The 19,838-nt window shown below is 37.3% G+C and overlaps 1 protein-coding gene across 1 annotated transcript in view; it reads right to left on the reverse strand.

Moving 5' to 3' along the window:
* The window catches only part of LOC136876887 (hydrocephalus-inducing protein homolog), a 267,949-nt gene that overhangs the window by 218,095 nt on the left and 30,016 nt on the right, over positions 1 to 19,838 (reverse strand). The window contains exons 4-5 of the mRNA XM_067150643.1: positions 10,900 to 11,103; positions 1,825 to 2,274 (exon numbers count right to left, since the gene is read on the reverse strand). Of these exons, the coding sequence (XP_067006744.1) occupies positions 1,825 to 2,274; positions 10,900 to 11,103 (654 nt within the window). The remainder of the gene's footprint in view (positions 1 to 1,824; positions 2,275 to 10,899; positions 11,104 to 19,838) is intronic.

Here is a 19,838-nt window from a genome sequence, read left to right on the forward strand (position 1 = left end):
GAGAATTATGATGAAACTTCTCCCACTTGATTGTCACTGATGATAGGCAAGAGGGCCTACCATTACACAGAAAATTCCCAACCTCCAGTCTTCACATGAGCAAAAATGTTTGGTGACTTCCCCTTAATGTCTTTAGAAGTGAAAATTAAGGAAAATTGTTCAGATAAGTTATCAAGATGGTCAGCTAGAATTTCATTGACATTTTTTATAAGAGCATCTTTTCAATTCTGAAGGTTAGCTTTCACAGTTTTCACTAATGTATTTACAGGTGGAGGATCATGGTTTTCATCACTTAACTGAATTATTAAGTGTCACAGACAGTTCCATAAGTTATCTGTAACAATAGCAGTTGCCCTAGAATATCACTTAACTCTTGATAACTAATCTTGTTTTCATTTAAAGGCACAGAAACTTTCATATCTTCTTCTTCTTCTCTTCAATCCTGGCCAGCTGTCTTTCCAGTATTCCTTCATGCTTTCACTATATTTCCTCCTCATTTCGTTTGCCCAGACAGATTTCTTTTGCTTCTTCTCTTTGTCCTGGAACCCCCAACACTTCTTAATCCTTTCCCTGAAAATGGCTTTATCTAATTTCATGTGTTGTACACAGGATTCAGAAAGTTTCTCATTTTCATTTTCATGAGAGAAATCTACTGTGCAATGATCAAAATACCCCAGAAAGCAAAACTGACCATGTTTCATATCTACTTCACTTCATTTCTCACCTATGGACTTGAAACATCTACCCTGCATAACAAGGCTAATAGTAAAATCCAATCAACAGAAATGGAATTCATCAGAACAATGGACCGAAAGACCAGGAAAGACAAGATTAGAAATGAATCAAACAGAAAAGAGGCTGGCAGCAAAATACCTGTTACCGAGCTTTAAGGAAGAGGCAAGCTATAGTCGACCTCGAAGGAGCCCAATCTTTTCTCAGAATATTTTTACTGGGTTTCACCCTCTCCCTACTTCATCATCATCATCATCATAATCATCATCATCCTACATGCAGGTACCCGTGGGCATCAAATAAAAAGACATGCGCGAGGCAAGCCGAACATGTCCTTTAACACTCACAGCACTAAAAGTCATATGATAAATAAACCCACTAACTGTATAACACATTTTCTTTCAAAAAACTACTGCTGTATGTATTCCCTTTTAACACCTTTTACAGCATAATTGGACTTGCAATCTGGAGCACAACATTTCTGTTGCATTTTCACAAACACAAATATAAAATTACTTAAGAATAATTCGAGAGCACGTGGTCTGAGCTCAGTTCTCAGGATAATGAGAGATGTGAGATCGAAATGCATGGCCTTGCAACGTCACACTCTCTTCTACCAGCATTCCTGCCTGAATAGAGTATGTCTTGACTGAACCCATGATAAGCTGTTATTTGTTCTATGTCCGACTCGTTGGCTGAACGGTCAGCATACTGGCCTTCGGTTCAGAGGGTCCCGGGTTCGATTCCCAGCCGGGTCGGGGATTTTAACCTTAACTGGTTAATTCCAATGGCACGGGGGCTGGGTGTATGTGGTGTCTTCATCACCATTTCATCCTCATCACGACGTGCAGGTCGCCTACGGGTGTCAAATAGAAAGACCTGTCCTGGGATATCCCGGCACTAAAAGCCATACGACATTTCATTTCATTTGTTCTATCTGGTATAAAAGGCAGGTATCAGGTTAATATTAAAAAAGTTCAAACAGGTAATTTTATATGCAAAATGAATACATGATGAACCTTCTACTGTATTATAATTTTAAACTTCAATAAACTTTCTTAAAGCAAATAGCATAAGTTGGAAGAAACTTACTTTATTGACAGAAGGCAGAACGGGACTAACAGTTGGAAGACCTTCAAGACACTTAATTTCAGCTTCGTCCATAAAGTAGCAATTGATAAGAGGAAATAACTTCTTCTTTAACTGAGATAATTGTTCTGCATTCTGAGGAGTTTCTTCAGATGCTTTATCTACTGATGCTTTATTCAGCTCCACTTGTGGGTTTTCTGGGCTAACTTCTGGGGAATGATTTTCGGGTAGCTTTTCCGCAGATGATTTAATTTCAAGTGTTTTAATATCTGATGTTTTCTTTTCTGGTAACATATCTTCTATGTGTTCCTCCAGCTCTTGTGCAACATCTGCCACAGACACCTCTTCCTGTACAACTGCTGGGCTATCTACTTCCAATTCTGAAGCAGACTTATCCTGAGAGTCCTCTTCTTCCTCTATGTTGAACTGATACTCACTAGCAACTAACTCAGGCTGTAAGAAGAGAAGAAATGTCTTGTTGATAACAGATACAATACTATTATACATAAAGAAGAGTCAGACTATATGCAAAAATTCCTCATGAGGAACATATCCCACTTGGAGGTCAGAAAGCCATAAGATTATGAATAATTTTGTTTTACAATTTGCTTTTTATCACACTGAGATAGACAGGTTTTACAGCGACGATGAGGTAGGAAAGGACTGGGAGTGGAAAGGAAGCAGCCATAGCCATAATTGAGGTACAGTCACAGCATTTACCTGGTGTGAAAATGGGAAACCACAGAAAACCAGCTTCAGGGCTGCCAACAATGGGATTTGAACCCGCTATCTCCTGAATGCAAGCTTGCAGTTGTGTGACCCTAACTGCATGGGCAATTCCCTCAGTACCACAAGATTACTGATATAGTAGAAAGTGTTGCAATATACCTAGTTTGCATGTGGAATATTAACTGCTAATGAAAAACCTTATTCACATGAGAACAATGGGAAGTTTACCTTTACAAATTGCAAAATCCATTTGCCTATGAGTAAGAAGATAATCTGTAGGACAAAGGAGTCATCGTCAGAGATAACAAAAGAATCAAAGCAGACTTTTAAATTACACAATAAGCAGCTAATGAAGAATGAGTCACTGCACTGATCACAAAAGTTAAAAGTTGGATTAGGTTTCATGTGTGTAAAATACCGTATCCAAGCTTAGTCGAATTTGAATTTGTGCCAAAAATATGTTAGATGTCACAGTATATCTATTAGCCAGTAAACAGTGGACAGATGAACATTTTACTAAAGCTTGAGGTACTTTTCTGCATTGTGGGCTGTGTGATCTAAATAAACATGTGCCAGTCTCAAGGTATCTGAAGTGCAAGGTTGGAATTCAAGTGGCGCTGAGTGATACAACAATTAGTCATGGCAAGCAAACAATTTATATCTCTTGAGCAAGTGATAGAGTTATTGCAAGTACAAGATTCAGGTGACTATCTTAGGAATTAGATTCCAGTGATAGTGCAGATGAAAATACAGACTTCTTTATTTTGCACTGACAATGGCATTACCAATTGTGTCTAACGAGTCGCCAAGTTATCATCCCAGTTTACCAGAGTTCGTGGCCAATGCAGGATTATATATTGATGTTCAGAACAGTGAAGATGAGATGTCATTTATCAATAAATTTTTGACAGATAATTTTATCATGTATGTTTGTAATTAGACAAAACTACATGCAGAACAGATAATTAGTACCGCATCATGCCCATTCACAAAATAATCAGTAATGCTGATATGGAAACCAGTTTTGATACAAAAACTGAAACATTTTTCAAGGCTAATGTTTATTACTGGTATTAGTAGGAAGCCCAATATAAAAATGTACTGGGCAGATGATCCCTCTTTTGAAATTCTATTTTTCTCAAAAATAATACCTAAGAACTGGTTCAAAAGTATAATGCCATTCCTTCATTTCAATGACAAAAGGCACTATGAAAATAGTGGAAATAAGCTCTACAAAATTAAGTCAAAACTAGAACAGCTTAGTAACCAGTTCACTTTTGTGCTCATCCCAAAGCAAAACTGTCGCTAGATAAAGGAATGTTGGTTTGGAGAAGGCACCCTTGATTTCATGTTTACAATCCAGGAAAGGTTACAAAATAAGGAATAATGGTCTGCAAGGTTTGTGAATCCTCTAATACATGTGAACTGAAAATATGCAATACAAGTGGAATCAGTCTCCATGATACAGTATTTCAGCTTATAAAAGCATACCTAGGTTTATGAATGAAACAATATGCAGGACAACTGTCAAAACAGAAAGAATTTAAGGATTATAAAAAAACAATTAAATAAAGGCAAGATGATATTTCGATGAGATGGGAAAGTGCTCTTTGTTGCGTGGAAGGACAAATAAACAATAAGTATGATTTCAACAATGCATTCTGCTAAAATGTGCTGTTATGGGTTGAAACACCTTCTAACTCTGGCAGGAAAAGAATTGAAATCAGTAAGCATAGCAGAGCAACACATGCATTGAGTAGACACAGCAGATCGGTACCTGACATTATATCCCTTCATTTGGGAAACATGTAAGTGGCCAAAAAATTATGTTTTTCCATCTGCTAATTTGCAACTTATTCAACTGCTTCTGACTGTACCAGAAATCAAATCCACAGAAGAAAATAATGTAGTGTATCCAACATTCATGCAGACCATCTGTTTAACTTATCTCCCAGGTCAGGAAGAGGCCTTGTGTGATTTAACTCCCTCACCAGCTGTTCCTGATATCTTGCAGGCTTCAACCTCTTCCCCTACTACCTGTGTTTCTGACTACATCCCTCATAAGAAAGCTTGATTTAAAAACAGTCCTTGTCCAAGGGCGCCCAGACCCCCCTCTAGCTCTCAGGGAAAGGCAAAAATCTAGTGTAGTCAGGTGCTTTCCTTTCAAGATAATTTAAAAGTCAGAATTATGTAGAAGTGGTAGTACCATCCCCCACCAACAGGCAGGGGATATGGTGGGTTATTCTACCGCAGAATACAAGTCGCCATTTAACTTCCAAAATATTAAAAATACTACATAACCCCAGGTCTGCCCCCCACCCCCCCCCCCACCCCCCTACAAACTGTCATATGGGCACCCATGTCCTTGTCTGTTCAATCCGGGACCTAATTTCAACTGCATTACCCCCCAGCTGCGATCAAATATGCTTCATGTTTAAATGCAGACCTGCTGCAGCACTGTGTTTGACCACACAGTTTAGTAATGTCTACGGATCTTCAGCACTTGCTGCAAGCGGAACAGAACCATCTGCATATCACAGATTACTTATTGTGATCCTATTAACAATGATGCCCTCCTGTTTTTATCTACACTCGTATCTACATGAAATGCAAACACCAAATTGTTCAAGCTCATTGTGGTTTTAGAAACAAACTGAGACTCAGGAGGCTCTTTTTCTCTTTGAATGCTTTGATTCAGAGATGCCTGGATATGAATGTCAATGTGTATGCATGCTTCATTGAGTATCTAAAAGCTTTCAACTGAATCTCTCGTGCAAAATTCACTGAGATTTTAAAAACAACTGGTGTTGATGCTGCTGATCTGTGTATCATCACTGGGCTCTACTGGAACCAAAAACAGAAGTCAAAATGGAAGGAGACACAACTGGCGACATAGCTATATGGAAAGGCATGCAATAGGGCTGTGTCCTGTCCCCTCTCCTTTTTAATATCTACTCCGGGGCTATGTTCAAGAAGCTATCAAGGATGTTAACCTAGGCATCCGGATCAATGGCAGTGTCATTAATAATATCCACTTTGCTGGCAATACAGTTGTGTTAACCTGTAGCCTTACTGATAAACTGGCTATAGCAAGTTGATTATAGTTTCGAAAACATCTGAGCAGGCCTTCCTTGAACATCAACAATGCAATTGTTCGGCAAGTATCATCCTTGAAATATCTTGAGACTATAGTGAATGAACATTGCATTGTCAAGAATGAAATGTGCATTAGGTTAACTTGGAATCATGAGGCTTCATGAGAAATAACCCCAGTATTCAGGGTCAAAAGAGTTGATACCCTCAATTCCAGGCTTCAGACATGCACATCCATGTCCATGGCACTTTCAATAATAACAACAACATTGTGCTTTTACAAACTCAGATTGATGATTTGTGCTGATTTTTATTTTAAAAGGAAATACAACTAAGCAACCATCCTCTCTGAACAAATTAAGTGGAAACAAAAATGAAAATAAAATAATTTACTCAATGAATACATCTGAAAATGAAGTAAAAATGATTTCATTAAACTGAAATGGATACAAACACATCACAAGGGAATGTATATTTCCTGAGTAACAAAATACTTGGAATTTATATTCACTTGAATCCACTCTCACACATATAATAAATAATGAGATCAGCAGTATTCATCGGCTAGTATGAGTTCAAGTGTTTCCTGTAGGCTGAAGTTCCATCTTATGCCAGAGAGATCAGTGCACTGTGTGAGGATGAGGGCCCCATAATGAATCTGGCACCACATAAACATAAAGGGGATGTCTTCTCTCATTAGGAGGTAAGAGTGCATAGATCATCCATGACCTATCCTCAGCCTACACAAAACTATGGCCTCTCTCATGAAGGCCAGAAAGAGGACTACCACATGGCAGTTTTAAGTGGGATAGGTTTCCTTAAGTATGTAAATGGTAAATATTCATCACCAAATAGTTGCCTTAAAACATTCTGATAGGATTATACAATACTAAATAAATTACTTAAAAAAAACTGCATTACTGTATGTTACATAGAGGTGTTAGTTCAAGAAAACACTCTATTACAAGAATCTGGGACATGAATGACAATATTTACTACACTTGTCCTGTCTGCATTATGTTTTCATATCTGACATAAAATTGGTAAAACATCTCTTCTCAGTGAGTTATTTGAAATTTCATTATTTCATCCTAGTTGTTGATTGATGCATATTAATGATTTTCTTACTCTTCTGGTGTTTTAGAATGGTTTGTTTGTTTTATGTGTACATTTTGATTTTAGCTTATACAGAGGATGACTTACAAACTGCTGTATACTAAGTACATTTAACCAAGTACATACTAGCATCAGCTTAGAACTTAACTTCAACAAAATACAAGTTCTTTTCCAACCTACACCGAATTCAATTGAGGCAGCTCCTTTCACCATGGTTAATGGTGAAACTACTACCTAATAGCAAAAACTGTCCTTAATTTGGCAGCCAGTTGTTCATGCTAAAATACAGTATCATCTTAGATGCAGTGCAGTGTTTGGTCATCTCTTCAAATGAATCTTCTACAACCATGACCTCAGGGTTCAGTATAGATAATGTCACCAACACTTCCTCATAGAAACCTGAACTGAACCACTTATCTATTTATTTTAATTTTTCAGCCAACATAGGACTACTTAGTCAGATTTATGGAGGTTTTTCTTCTTTGTGTCAGCCCAATACGGTTTCATCCTTTCTGAACGTAATTTTCTTTCTGCTCCTGGAATCGCTCTTACTTTTCTCTACTTGTTGATTTTTGACTGTAGTCTAGTGTGTTTATCTTTCAATATGTTGAGAATACTTGTTTTGTATTTTAAATCTTCTATTGTAATATGCAACTCTCTCATATCTTCTTTAAGTTCTGTGACCCATCTAATATTATTCTTACTCTGATTCTTCCATAATTTTTCTACTGATTCTATTTTCTGATGACTGTATTGAATGCCCTAAGAATGATATCCATTTCTTTTTCATTGTGCTAATCACAGGTACTATTTCTTACTGTCTCATTGGAAGCTAGTCTCCAGACTCCATTTACTTGATAATTTTTATTTAAACAGGTTCTCACTATTCTCCTTTCGAACTTAAGTGGTCTGTGCATGGAGTTGTAAGCTTTCTTGAAATCTATAAACGTTACTGAAAGGGGCTTGTTTAGTTTTCTGTAATATGCCATGACTAGCTTCAAAGTTATTATTTGTTCAAAGCAGCTTCTCCAAGGTCTAAGGCCTCCCAGGTATTCACCTAACTCTTGATCAAGTTGTTCTTTAATCCAATTATATAGTATCTTAGAGAAAATCTTATACGTGCAGTCAAGGATGGAAATACTTCTATAATTGTCTGGATTATTTCTTTCACCTTTCTTATGAATTAGATTAATTAGGCCTATAGCTGTTGTCCATTGTTCTGGGAATTTTTCTGATATCCAAATTTTTTGTAATATCATATGGAGGGATGTCTGAGTCGCAATGCTGGCATATTTCCACATCTCTGCAAAAACCTGATCTTCTCTACACGCTTTGTAGTTCATTTCCTTAAGCACCGTTTCAACTTCTTTTGCTGAGGTGGGTTTATATTTTATGGTTTAGTTTTTATCAGGGTATGTGTATCAATTAATAAGAGCTTTTCAGGTTCATCACTGTTCAATAGCCTGTTAAATGCTTCCGCCATGATTTCTGCATTTTCCTTATTGTTATGCGCTATTTTTCCATCTTTATTTTTCAACAATAATATTGGCCGGGGGGTTGTATTTTTGCAATTGTTTACCAAAGGCTTTGTAATAATCTCTAGAAATGGTTTTGTAATAATGTTCCTCACTAGAGTTTATTAAATCTTTCTGATATTTTCTCTTAATTCTTCTAATCATTTGGGTGAATTCTTTTCTGACATTCTTGAGGTTCATGGTGTTTTCTTCTGTTTTGTGGGCTTGAAATTTCAACAAAGCTTTATGTCTTTCTTCATGCACTCTATTACAATAAGAGGTCCACCAAGCACGTCTTTTCCTTAGATTTAATTGAGCTAGATCTTCCACATTCTGTTTAAGAATTGGTTTTAGGTCATCTAAATTGTCTGTTAGCCTTGTAGTTCCTGTTCTTTGCTGATAGTGGGTATTCTGGATTAACCGCTGAGGGTCGTATGTCCTTTTCTCTCCAACTTTATTTTGTCTTTTTCTTCTTAATGGAGTAAATTCAATCTTGATTTTAATTAAGTAATGATCTGAACCAGTGTCTGTCCCTTTTAGAACTTTGACATTGGGGATTTCCTTGTGAAAGAATTTGTCTAGCTGCCATTCTCACTTTGTCCAATCAGGATGTTTCCATGTTTTAACTTTGTGTGGTTTTCTTTTAAAATATGTAGATTTGGAGATTAGTCCCAGGGTTCTGCGAATTTCTATGTGTCTTTGGCCATTTCTGTTAGTATATTTATGAGGAGCCCACTTTCCTACTACATCTCGATACTTCTTTTCCTTACCCAGTTGAGTGTTTAAGTCCCCTATAAGGATCTTGTTGTTATTCATATTTATTTCATTCATTGTCTGATCAAGGAGATGCCAGAAATTATTGACTACTTGTAGAGTTTTTGTTAGGAAATTTTTCATTGGTAGGGGCAAGAGCATTTATGATGGTGTAAAGTTTATTTGTGGTTCGTAAAGTTAGAATTGCAATTCTCAGTGAGATGGCTTTAAAATCAATTATGGAAGCTATTATCTTCAAATTTACTATAAATGCTGTACCAAATTGGGGGCAATGTTTCATGACCCTTTGGTGTGGCTTCCCATTGTACACTCTATAACCTTGAGATTCAAACAGATCTTCTGTTAAATTTCTCATTTCTTGGAGCCCTACCAGAAGAATATTTTGCCTATCTAATTCATCTGCGAAGTTCATGAGCTTTCCGGTTTTCAGTAAAGAGTTTATATTGTGCGTCACAATGTAGTTAATATGCTTATGTTTGATTCTATGTTTGTATGTTTGGTTATATGTATGTATTTTTGAGTGTTCAAATTCATTCTTGTCTTTTAGGCGACTACCCACCGAATCCAATCTAGTCTTCTCCATCCTTATGGGGTTGGACGGTGGAATTCTTTTACTAAAGGACTTTTCCATACGGTATCTGACTATTGAAGATTATCAACCTTAAGTGGAGCAAGCTCCGATTTACAACTACAGTTGTTAGCCGCAGAGGATATTTATTCAGCTGCCATTAACATGTGAAACAGATGCTGTTGGGGTACCGCCACTAACATGTGGAACTGTCATGCCAATTATTGCCTCAAGATGTTTATTTTCAGGCTGTAATTTTACAGCTTTAAGCCAACCCTCCTCTTTTTCTGGGCTTGGGACTGGCAACAGCAACTACTGAGCTACTCAATCCACCCAGCAGATACTGCAGGCACGACTGAACCACTTATACAAGATATTTCTTTATCTTAATGTTGGTTTTATGTCCCACTAATTATTTCTTCCACATCTGGAGATGCTGGATATCAAAATTTCCCCCACAGTAGTGGAGCTGTTGATGTGCTGGGAGCAGAGATGCCAGCTACTGTCGATTTTCTGTACTTTCTACAGGTTTTTCACATACTACGGCAATACAGAAGGTGTACTGATTTTACATATTCAAAATGTGCTTAATAAAGTCCCTTTTTCTCACATGAACATGAAAACAATGGTTAGGAATTCATAGCTAGAAAATGGTTCGTGAAAAACAAACAGCATAGTGACATTCATCTACAATCTTTGACCATGAGTGTAACGTTTCTTGCCAAATGCAAATTCTCAGCATACGTGCTCAATTCCATTTCTATTAGATTTTATTCAATGCTGGTGCAACAATGCAGCAATAAGAAAAATCACTATATACTCATATATATTTCCATTATACACCCATATTTCATTATGAAGAAGGGTTTTGTTCGACCAATACTCCTTTAGGAAAATATTTTTGTCCAACCACAGGCATTTACAATGTTTCATCAACATTTGTCTGTCCTGTTACCAAGAAAGGAATGAGGGGTATAATTTGACTAGTGATAGTCTGGGTCTGTCTCTTATATCACTGAAGATCTTTATTCAACAATGCTTTGTAATACTTCATTTCTTTGGTTTCATCGTTAGGACAAAAATATGCCTTATTTGTAACACTACCTGAATTATCAGCCGCAGGTTCTCTTAACTTGGGTGCGTGGTTTGGTGACCACTGGGACCCTCAGCTGAGTCCTGGCATTGCTTCCACTCACCTGTGCCAGGCTCCTCACTTTCATCTATCCTATCAATGAATTAATATTAATCATGTTAAATAGGCAATATTGTAAAGAGCAATCATACCAATACTGTAACTGGTCCTGTATGTTGAATGGACACTGACTCTTCTTGCCAGTACCAGGAAAATGTAACAGGCAAAGGGCTCAAATTGGTAATTTTTAAATCTTGGCAGGCTTCAGATCCTACAGGAATACAGCCAAAGTCTATGACCGAAGGAGTAAACTTGATGTTGGGAAAATTCACTTCACCAATCAGCGTTATTGAGTCCTGCAAGAATGTACAAGATTCAAAATTAATAATGCATAGTCCACACACTTCATCTGAATTAATAAATAAAAACTGCTTTCGTTATCAATCAATAAGTTCTGTTACATATCGGTCAGCCATGCCCACTGAAATGCATACACCAACAGACCCTAAGAACAGGGTTACCGTACATCCTCTTTTACCTGGATAAGTTCTCCTCCTCATTAGTGAAAACAGCCTCAGGCTGGCATTCCTTTTCAGATTAAAAAGTCCAAGTTTTCCATTTTACTACAAATCCTTAAAGTTTAAAATGTTAAAAATAGAGTATAATAACTGAAGAAACAATCCACCCATTAAATGTCACGGTAAATTGATTATAATTTGCGAACGTGATCATCATGTATAATAAAATTTATTATTATTTTCTGTGGCAATTACTAGCCTGGTGTGACCCTTGAATGACAAACCCTCTGATGAGAATGGGGAGGATTTGCCACCTATAGGAATGTTAGTGTGTCGGAGAGTAGTGTGGTGTATCATGTGCGATTTGCAAGGATATCTTATTACAGCACAAGCATGTTAACTGAAACACTGTTTTTGAATTATTACTTGATAATTTTTTATTTTTTATACTTTGCTTTATGTTGCACCGACACAGATGGAAGAGGAAAGGGCTAGGAGTGGGAAGGAATTAAGGTACAGCCCCAGCATTTGCCTGGTGTGAAAATGGGAAACCTCATAAAACCATCTTTAGGGCTGCCGGACTTAATAATCAATAAAGTGTGCGGCACCACAATAATGTGTTTCTTCCTTCTGTACCAGCATTGGATTGCTGGCAGTTTTTGAAGGTCTAATGAACTTGCTTTTGCATAGATGAGTCATGGCAGGAAAGGTAAATATTTGCTCTTGTTTATCTAATGCAATCACTTTATAGTGTGCATTCAGCAAGTATGAATCGGTTAACACAGCATAATAGTACCTAGAGTAATATGTGGATATCTAGTAGATTACATTTTTGCAACATTGGACACATGTAATATCAATTTGAAATAATTTATTTTTAATACTTTTGCTGCATGTCTCTTGATGTTAATTCCCTTTTGGACATTTTACAACAGTTAGAAGAGGTGAAAACACAGTTTCTCAGAATCCAGATGTTATAAGGAATTTTTATAACACCACCAGCACCCTTAGAAAATAAAGATGAAGACAGTGTTGAAGAGGATACAGGGGCACCTTCTGCAATCTGAATGCCCATCAGTTATCTGCAGAAGCAGAGATTGTTTAACAAGATCAGGATGAGGAACACATAAGGTTGTCTGATTATACTGATTTACATCTTGTACAAGAACCACACTATGTACAACCTTGCAATCCTGTTCCAGTTAAGGCTAGGTCACACTTGGCGATTTTATAGCAGCGAGTCAGCTAGCAACGAGTACTTGCTGTTTAAATCGCTCAGTATGATTAAAAGAGTCGCTACTTGCCGTAAGCCCAGCGAGAAGGAAAATCTCTACGAGAAGAGTTGGACATGTTTAACTTTCCTTGCTGCTACCTAGTCACGTGATCATCATGCAGTGACTCATCGCCTTGTGTGACAACGTAATCGCTGATACAGGAAGTGCACAGTAGCGAGATGTTTTAGCTGAAAACACCTTATAAATATGCTTTCCAGTGTTATCATTTAAAGTGAGTACTATAAAATGGTCAGATGATCAGATAATGTCCGACTCCTTAGCTGAACAATCAGTGTACTGGCCTTCGGTTCAGAGGGTCCCGGGTTCGATTCACGGCTGGGTCGGGGATTTTAACCTTAATTGGTTAATTCCTATGGCACGGGGGTTGGGTGTATGTGTTGTCTTCATCACCATTTCATCCTCATCACGACGCACAGATCGCCTACGGGCGTCAAACAGAAAGATCTGCACCTGGCGAGCCGAACCTGTCCTGGAATATCCCGGCACTAAAAGCCATACGACATTTCATTTCATCAGATAATACAATTTCTGGAGGTTTTACAGAAGTATGAGGCCCTGTGGGACGTTTTGACTTGTGACTACATGAAAGGAGATTTCAAATCAAATCAAAATCAAAATCTCTTTATTTGCAAATGAGGTGTCTACCTCGGTGGCAAATGGTACACTAAAATACATTATTGTCAAGCACTAAATATTAAATTAACAAGAGAAGAAAATTTTTCCTATAATACAATATTATACAATTTACGCTAACAATGTTTTCTATTAAACACACAGCTCATCCTTAATAAATTTATATTGTTTACAAAATTCTACTTATATCTCCTCTACTACTTACAAATATAGTCAACTGATATACAGTATGTGGAATTACTTCAAATGATACTATACAACTGGTATAAGATTAATATTTACATTGCATTTATTTATTTACTTTTTTTTTTTTTTACCCGTTCTGGATCCTAAGTAGCATAACGACCTGCTGCGTCTTAACCAGAGCCCCTTTTGCCACCACTTTTCAGAGTTCCTGAAGGGCCTTCACAGCTACCGTAGCGGTCCCAGGGCCCTCGAAGTCCCCACTGTACTTCACCCCTACAGGCAGTCCCCTACTTTGGCTGTCCAAACTCCTTAGACCAGGGGATGGAATTAATTTATTCACACACATTTTTTTATTTACAATAACCTGCACTGCTCGAATGCCCTCTAACACTTCATTTATTTTCTCTGTTGCTGTTTATTCTCTTCTTGAATATCTGTACAGATTTTGGAAAAGGATCAAACACTACCCCTGGTAAACTGTTCCACTCCTTCACACCCTTCCCAATGAATGAAAATTTACCCCAATCGCTTCTGCTAAAATTCCTTCTAATTTTATATTTGTGGTCAGTCCTGCCGATATAATTATTTTCCAACTGAAGCCTCTCACGGATATCTCCCCATTCTTCTTCTCCTGTATAGGCTCTATATAATCCTGTAAGTCTAGTTTTCTCCCTTCTCTTACTTAAAGTTTCCCACCCAAGTTCCTTTAACATTTCTGATACACTACTCTTTCTCCTGAAATCCCCTGTTACAAATCTTGCTGCTTTCCTCTGCACACTATCTATTTCTTTTATTAGGTATTCTTGGTGAGGATCCCAAACACTGTTTGCATATTCCAATAATGGACGAACCATACTCAAGTAACCTTTTTCTTTTAATTCTTTGTTGCATCCTTTAAGTAGCCTCATTATGACATGTAATGATCTGTATGCTTTCCCAACAATTTCATCAATATGACCCTTCCAGTGCAAATTACTTTCAAATCTCACACCTAAGTATTTGCACTTGCCATCTTTTGGGATAACTACCTCATCCAAAGTATATTCAAATTCAGTTTTAAAGCTCCTGTTTGTAAAAGTTGTAACAGTTGATTTGCCTCCATTAACCTTCATATTATTTTCTTCAACCCATTGTTGGATACTTTCAAGGTCCCTTTGTAATTCTGAACAATCCTCAATGTTGTTTATTTCTCTATAAACAATTATGTCATCTGCATACAATCTTATTTTTGATGTTATATTGTTCCCTAAATCATTTGCGTATATTAAGAAAAGTAACGGACCGATTATACTACCCTGTGCAATTCCCTTCCAAACTTTCTCTTCCTGAGATACATTATTTCCTACTTTGACTTTCTGAACCCTTGAATTTAGAAATGCTTTTATCCAACGTGTAACCCTTACGTCCAATCCTATTCCCTCCAATTTCTTTAATAATATTCCATGTTCCACTCTATCAAAGGCTTTGGAAAAATCTACGGCTATGCAATCTAACTGACCTCCTGAATCCAACTGATCTGATATGTCCTGCTGAAATCCCACGAGTTGTGCCTCACAAGAAAATTTCCTTCTAAATCCATACTGGCTCCTCATGAACCAATTTTTATCATCACATATCCCTCTGATGTACTTCGATATTAAACTCTCCAGAATTTTACAAACTATACTGGTCAGGCTGATTGGTCTGTAGTTCTCTGCTTTCCTTTTATCACCCTTTCCTTTATAAATTGGTATTATTATAGATTCCTTCCATTCCTTTGGTATTACACTATTATTTATGACATAGTCAAAGATAAATTTTAAATAAGGCACTATGTACCACCCCATTGTCTTTAATACCTCCCCAGTAATTTGATCACTTCCTGCAGCTTTTCCTTGCTGAAGCAGTTGGATTTCTCTGAAAATATCTTCGTTTGTGAATGAGAAGCTTCTTGTTTCCCTCTGTCTCTCTCCCTCTCTATCTTCTGTTTCGGTTTCCAACTCTTGACAATCATCTACTGAATCTCTAAATTCCCTACTAAATAGGTTTGCTTTCTCAGTATCTGTTAAATAGTGTTCACCCCCTTCTCCCACCATTGTAGGAATTTGGACTCCTTTTCCTTTTTGATTCCTGATATATGAATACAGCTTTTTCCATTTCCCTTTGTGGTCATTACCCTCTTGAAGTATGCCATTCATATAATTCTCTTTTGCTTCCTTTTTCACTCTATTCAGTTCCCTCATTAGCTGTTTTCTAGTTTCTCTACTGTCCCTACCCTCTTTGATTTTCCTGTTTACTATTCTACATTTTCTTTTTAATTTTCTTATTTCCCTTGTATAATAAACAGGGTCTGAGGTCATTTTACCCTTCTTAACAGGTACAAATCTCTTCTCTCCTTCCCAAATAATTCCTTTAAATTTAGCCCAAAGTGTATCCACGTTACTCCCTTCACTTATCCAACAACTGAATTGTGATTTAAGGTAAGTCCCAAATTCATCAACTTTAGTTTTTCTGTACAATTTCTTGCCTTGTGTAACCCTCTTATTAAGCCTTTTTGGTACGAGTCCTACATCCATTATTACAGCCTTATGGTCTCCTATTCCTTCAATTACCTCAGTTTTATCAACAATTTCCCATGGTTTAACCAAGAATACATCTAGTAAGTTATTGAGACGAGTCGGTTCTTGTACTACTTGTGTAAATCCTCCCTCCCAAATTAACTTATTTGCCAGTTTCTGTTCATGGGCTTCACTTGCAGCTCCTTTCCATTCAACTTCAGGCAAATTTAGATCTCCCCCAATTATTACCATATCATTATTATTGTTTTTATGAGTATAATCTATTATTTTTTCAAAGATTTCCATGTCTCTTTTTTCTCTTCCAGGCCTGTATGTTCCTATAATTCCCACCTCCTTCATATTATCACAAACTAATTTTATCCCTAATATTTCATCCCTTTCATCGGTAAACCATTCATGTGAACAATAAGTTTCCTTCACCAGAATAAACACCCCCCCTCCCTTTTTATCTCCTCGGTCTCTACGATAGACTGTGTACCCTTCTGGAAATACTTCTCTATTACCCACCCCTTCTTTCAACCACGATTCCACTCCTATCACCACATCAGTCTCATAAGATTCCATCAATGTACCGAATTTTAATTGTTTATTTACTACACTTTGACAGTTTACCAAGAGCAATCTCAGACCCCCTTCCTCCCTAAAACTTGACTGTTGCAATTGGGTAACTTGAAATTCCTTACTATCCTGAGTATCTTTTTCTAGTTGACTGAGCCAGCTTGAAGTACGGCTGGCTCTTTCTACTAGTTTCCCTGGTCAGTATTATAACTCAAGGGAGTTGCCTGTTTTACAGTACATATCTTAAGATTAATAAAATCTAGAACAATATTTGCTATCTTTCGTTTACCTGAATTGTTTAGATGGAGGCCATGTTTTGTATAACAGTATCTCTCAAAACTGCTGCATTCAATAACCTGAGTATTCCGAAAATGTTTACAAATTTTAACAATAGGTATCTGTATTGACCTTGTCCACTTCAATGTTCACACACGAGTCTCTACTCAAATCATGCCTGTGGGGCACGTTCACTACAAAAAGGTTAGTGTGGGTCAGCTTCCCTAGTGTATGTTTAAGTTGTGATCTTACATTCTTGGCGTTGTCGCGAGCTACGTCGTTCGTCCCACCGATGATAAGCACTGCATCGCCGCTCCTGAAGTTCCTAGTTGCTGCTTCTACGTTTCCCGCAACACTGCTGATAGAAGCTCCTGGATATATTTCTCCGGTTGCAGCTATATTCTCGTCGTTAATCACTCCCGCAATTCCCCTTCCTTGGCTATCACCAAACACAGCTACCTTCGCTGATTTAGGCCTAACTGGGTCTTGAATCTGAATTCTAGGCCTAAATTTTAAACTCGGCACGGCAAAGGATCGCGATGATTTGGTTTCACGCGCGCGATCACTTTCTTCCAGGATTAAATTATTTAGGGCAGAAAACCTATTTCTAATGTTTATTTCCGGAAATTCAGTTGTAGATTTCTTCTTAGCCGGCCATCCACGAACTACTTGACACCATGTGCTCGAGTTTGTTACTTGTACCGGTATATCACTTGAAGAATGGTCAGTCCCAAATTCTAGCGATCGCAGTCTTTCTTTTAATTCTTGATTTTCAACTTTAAGAGTCTCATTGTCCTTTTTTAGAATGTTTATAATTTCTAATGCACTTTTATATTCCTCATCGACTGTTTTCGGTGCTTCGTCAATGCCGTCCCCAACAACAACATTCCGAACACACTGCTCACAAATCCAGTCAACATTTTCATTAGTTTTTACATCTCTAGGGCAATTTCCGCACTTATAATGCCACCATCGATCACATGAATCACACAACATTCCATTTTTCACTAATTTTCGACATTTTCCGCACTTTTCGTCACATTTTACGGTTAATTTACTCGGAGAATAAAACACTGCGTCGTCATTACCGGGCGCCATTTTGAAAAAGAAAAAAAATGTAGAGACAGTGTTTATTCTAAAATTATCAGTGAATTAAATGACTTGGGATTTACGGTTACGTTAGATGAGGTCAAGAAGAAGATACAAATCTAAAAGACACATATAGAGCAGACATTAGGCTGTCACCACTTGCCAAGCATAGTAGTGTTATTTCCAGCTTTGTCCTGCATGAGATCGCCATACGCAATTTCGTATTTTGCTTTACAATAAGTGGTGTAATCATTTCAAGCAAGTCATTGAATTTGCGAGGGCTCATTCTTAGAACATTGAGGTATGCTTTCGGATCTTCTGCAGAAAGCTCTTACATTAGTCTGTTGGAGGCTCCAAGCTGACCCCTCCTTTCTATCCAGTCTCTCACCAATTTACGTTTTCTTGATTCTTTCGTCAACACTATCATTAATTCGCGACTGGCCTCATGCACTGTAAGTCTCACAAATGTCTTATAACATTACACTGCAATCCAACAGGCGACATCATTATAAAACACCATGAAAATTATACAAAACTCAGCAAACTAGTCTACTGAAATGCAGAAACACAATGTTATCGCTGCTTGTACCTATATATACTACCTCGCTTGGGTCTTTGTAATGTGACATAAATTCTGAAGCGATTTTACTATCAGCGACAATATCGCCAAGTGTGACCTAGGCTTTAGAAATAAAATCTCTAGCAACCAGAGATCTTAAATGGCCCAGAAGCGGGAGAAAGTAGATCTGACCAAATGGGACTGAAAGTAAAAACTGATAACCAAGTTTCATTATGTTTTCAGCCACAGTTTACAGATTGTCCTTTATCTTCTCTTCAGTTGTTCACACTGTATTTTACTGATTAACATACTGAGTTGGTAGTCAAGTAAAATAGAGTGAAAAAGAAAAAACTTCATTTTCAACTATCACCAGAGGAAGTAAAAACTTTCCTTGCCATCATTATCATCAGTAGATATGTGCCACTTTCTAGATTTCAAATGTTTTGGATCGTAAGCCCCAACAATCATAATGGTGCTGTGTCCAATGCAATGTGACACAATTGGTTCAAGGAGTACACTGCCATGAATATTCTGTTCAGGAGCATGAGTCAAGTATAGATGAAACTATGATTACCTATTATGGTAGATAGCCTAAAGCAATTCATTAGGGAACGTATGACATTTATTCTGAAACAAAAAAAAAAAAAAGAAATTAAAAATTATCCCTTGTAGTATACAGATGGAATGACAATTCCTTAGTAACTTTCGGATCTAACTGTAGAGATGTCAAACCATTGTCAAATGCTTTACAGTACTCTACATCAGAGAAAAAGAACATGCAAATAGCACAGCCAAGCCTTGTACAAGCCTACAATGGAGGAACGGGTGGGACTGAGTTTGAATGGATACGAATGTTTCAATTTCCTGTTCTGACATAAGGTCCATGAAACGGTGATGGGGTATAGATGTTGCTGTGTAAAATTCATGGTCACTGTGCAGGCGACCTGCAATGATAGTCTGTTAAGGAGCCAATACATAATATTTTAGATTCTTGAATAAGGCTGGGCAATGAAATGTTGCAGATATTTGGTATTAACCAGAGAAAGGCCAGGACCTGTAAGAACACATGTCGAAAATCTAGCATCTGCTGGAGCACATTATAATAAAATTGGACATTATTCTGAGCCTCAAGGAAGGAGGACGAGATATGCTGTTTGAAAGTCTACAACAAACCAAAAATGCATGAAATGTCACACAGCTCTACATAACAAATGCTTCCATGCATTTCATGTCAAGTACGGACTGAGAAAGACCAACAATGTATTTATCTAGGCCTAACACACTTAGTGTACTGTATGACAGTCATTGTGGATCAACTGATACTAATTCTGTGTTTGTACTGGGTTGTTGTTATGTAATATACTGTAAAACTTACAATCTTTGAGCAGAATAATATTTACATTCATGTTTATCACATGC

The sequence above is a fragment of the Anabrus simplex genome, chromosome 7 (genome assembly GCF_040414725.1).
Source record: "Anabrus simplex isolate iqAnaSimp1 chromosome 7, ASM4041472v1, whole genome shotgun sequence".
Classification (NCBI taxonomy): Eukaryota; Metazoa; Arthropoda; class Insecta; order Orthoptera; family Tettigoniidae; genus Anabrus; species Anabrus simplex.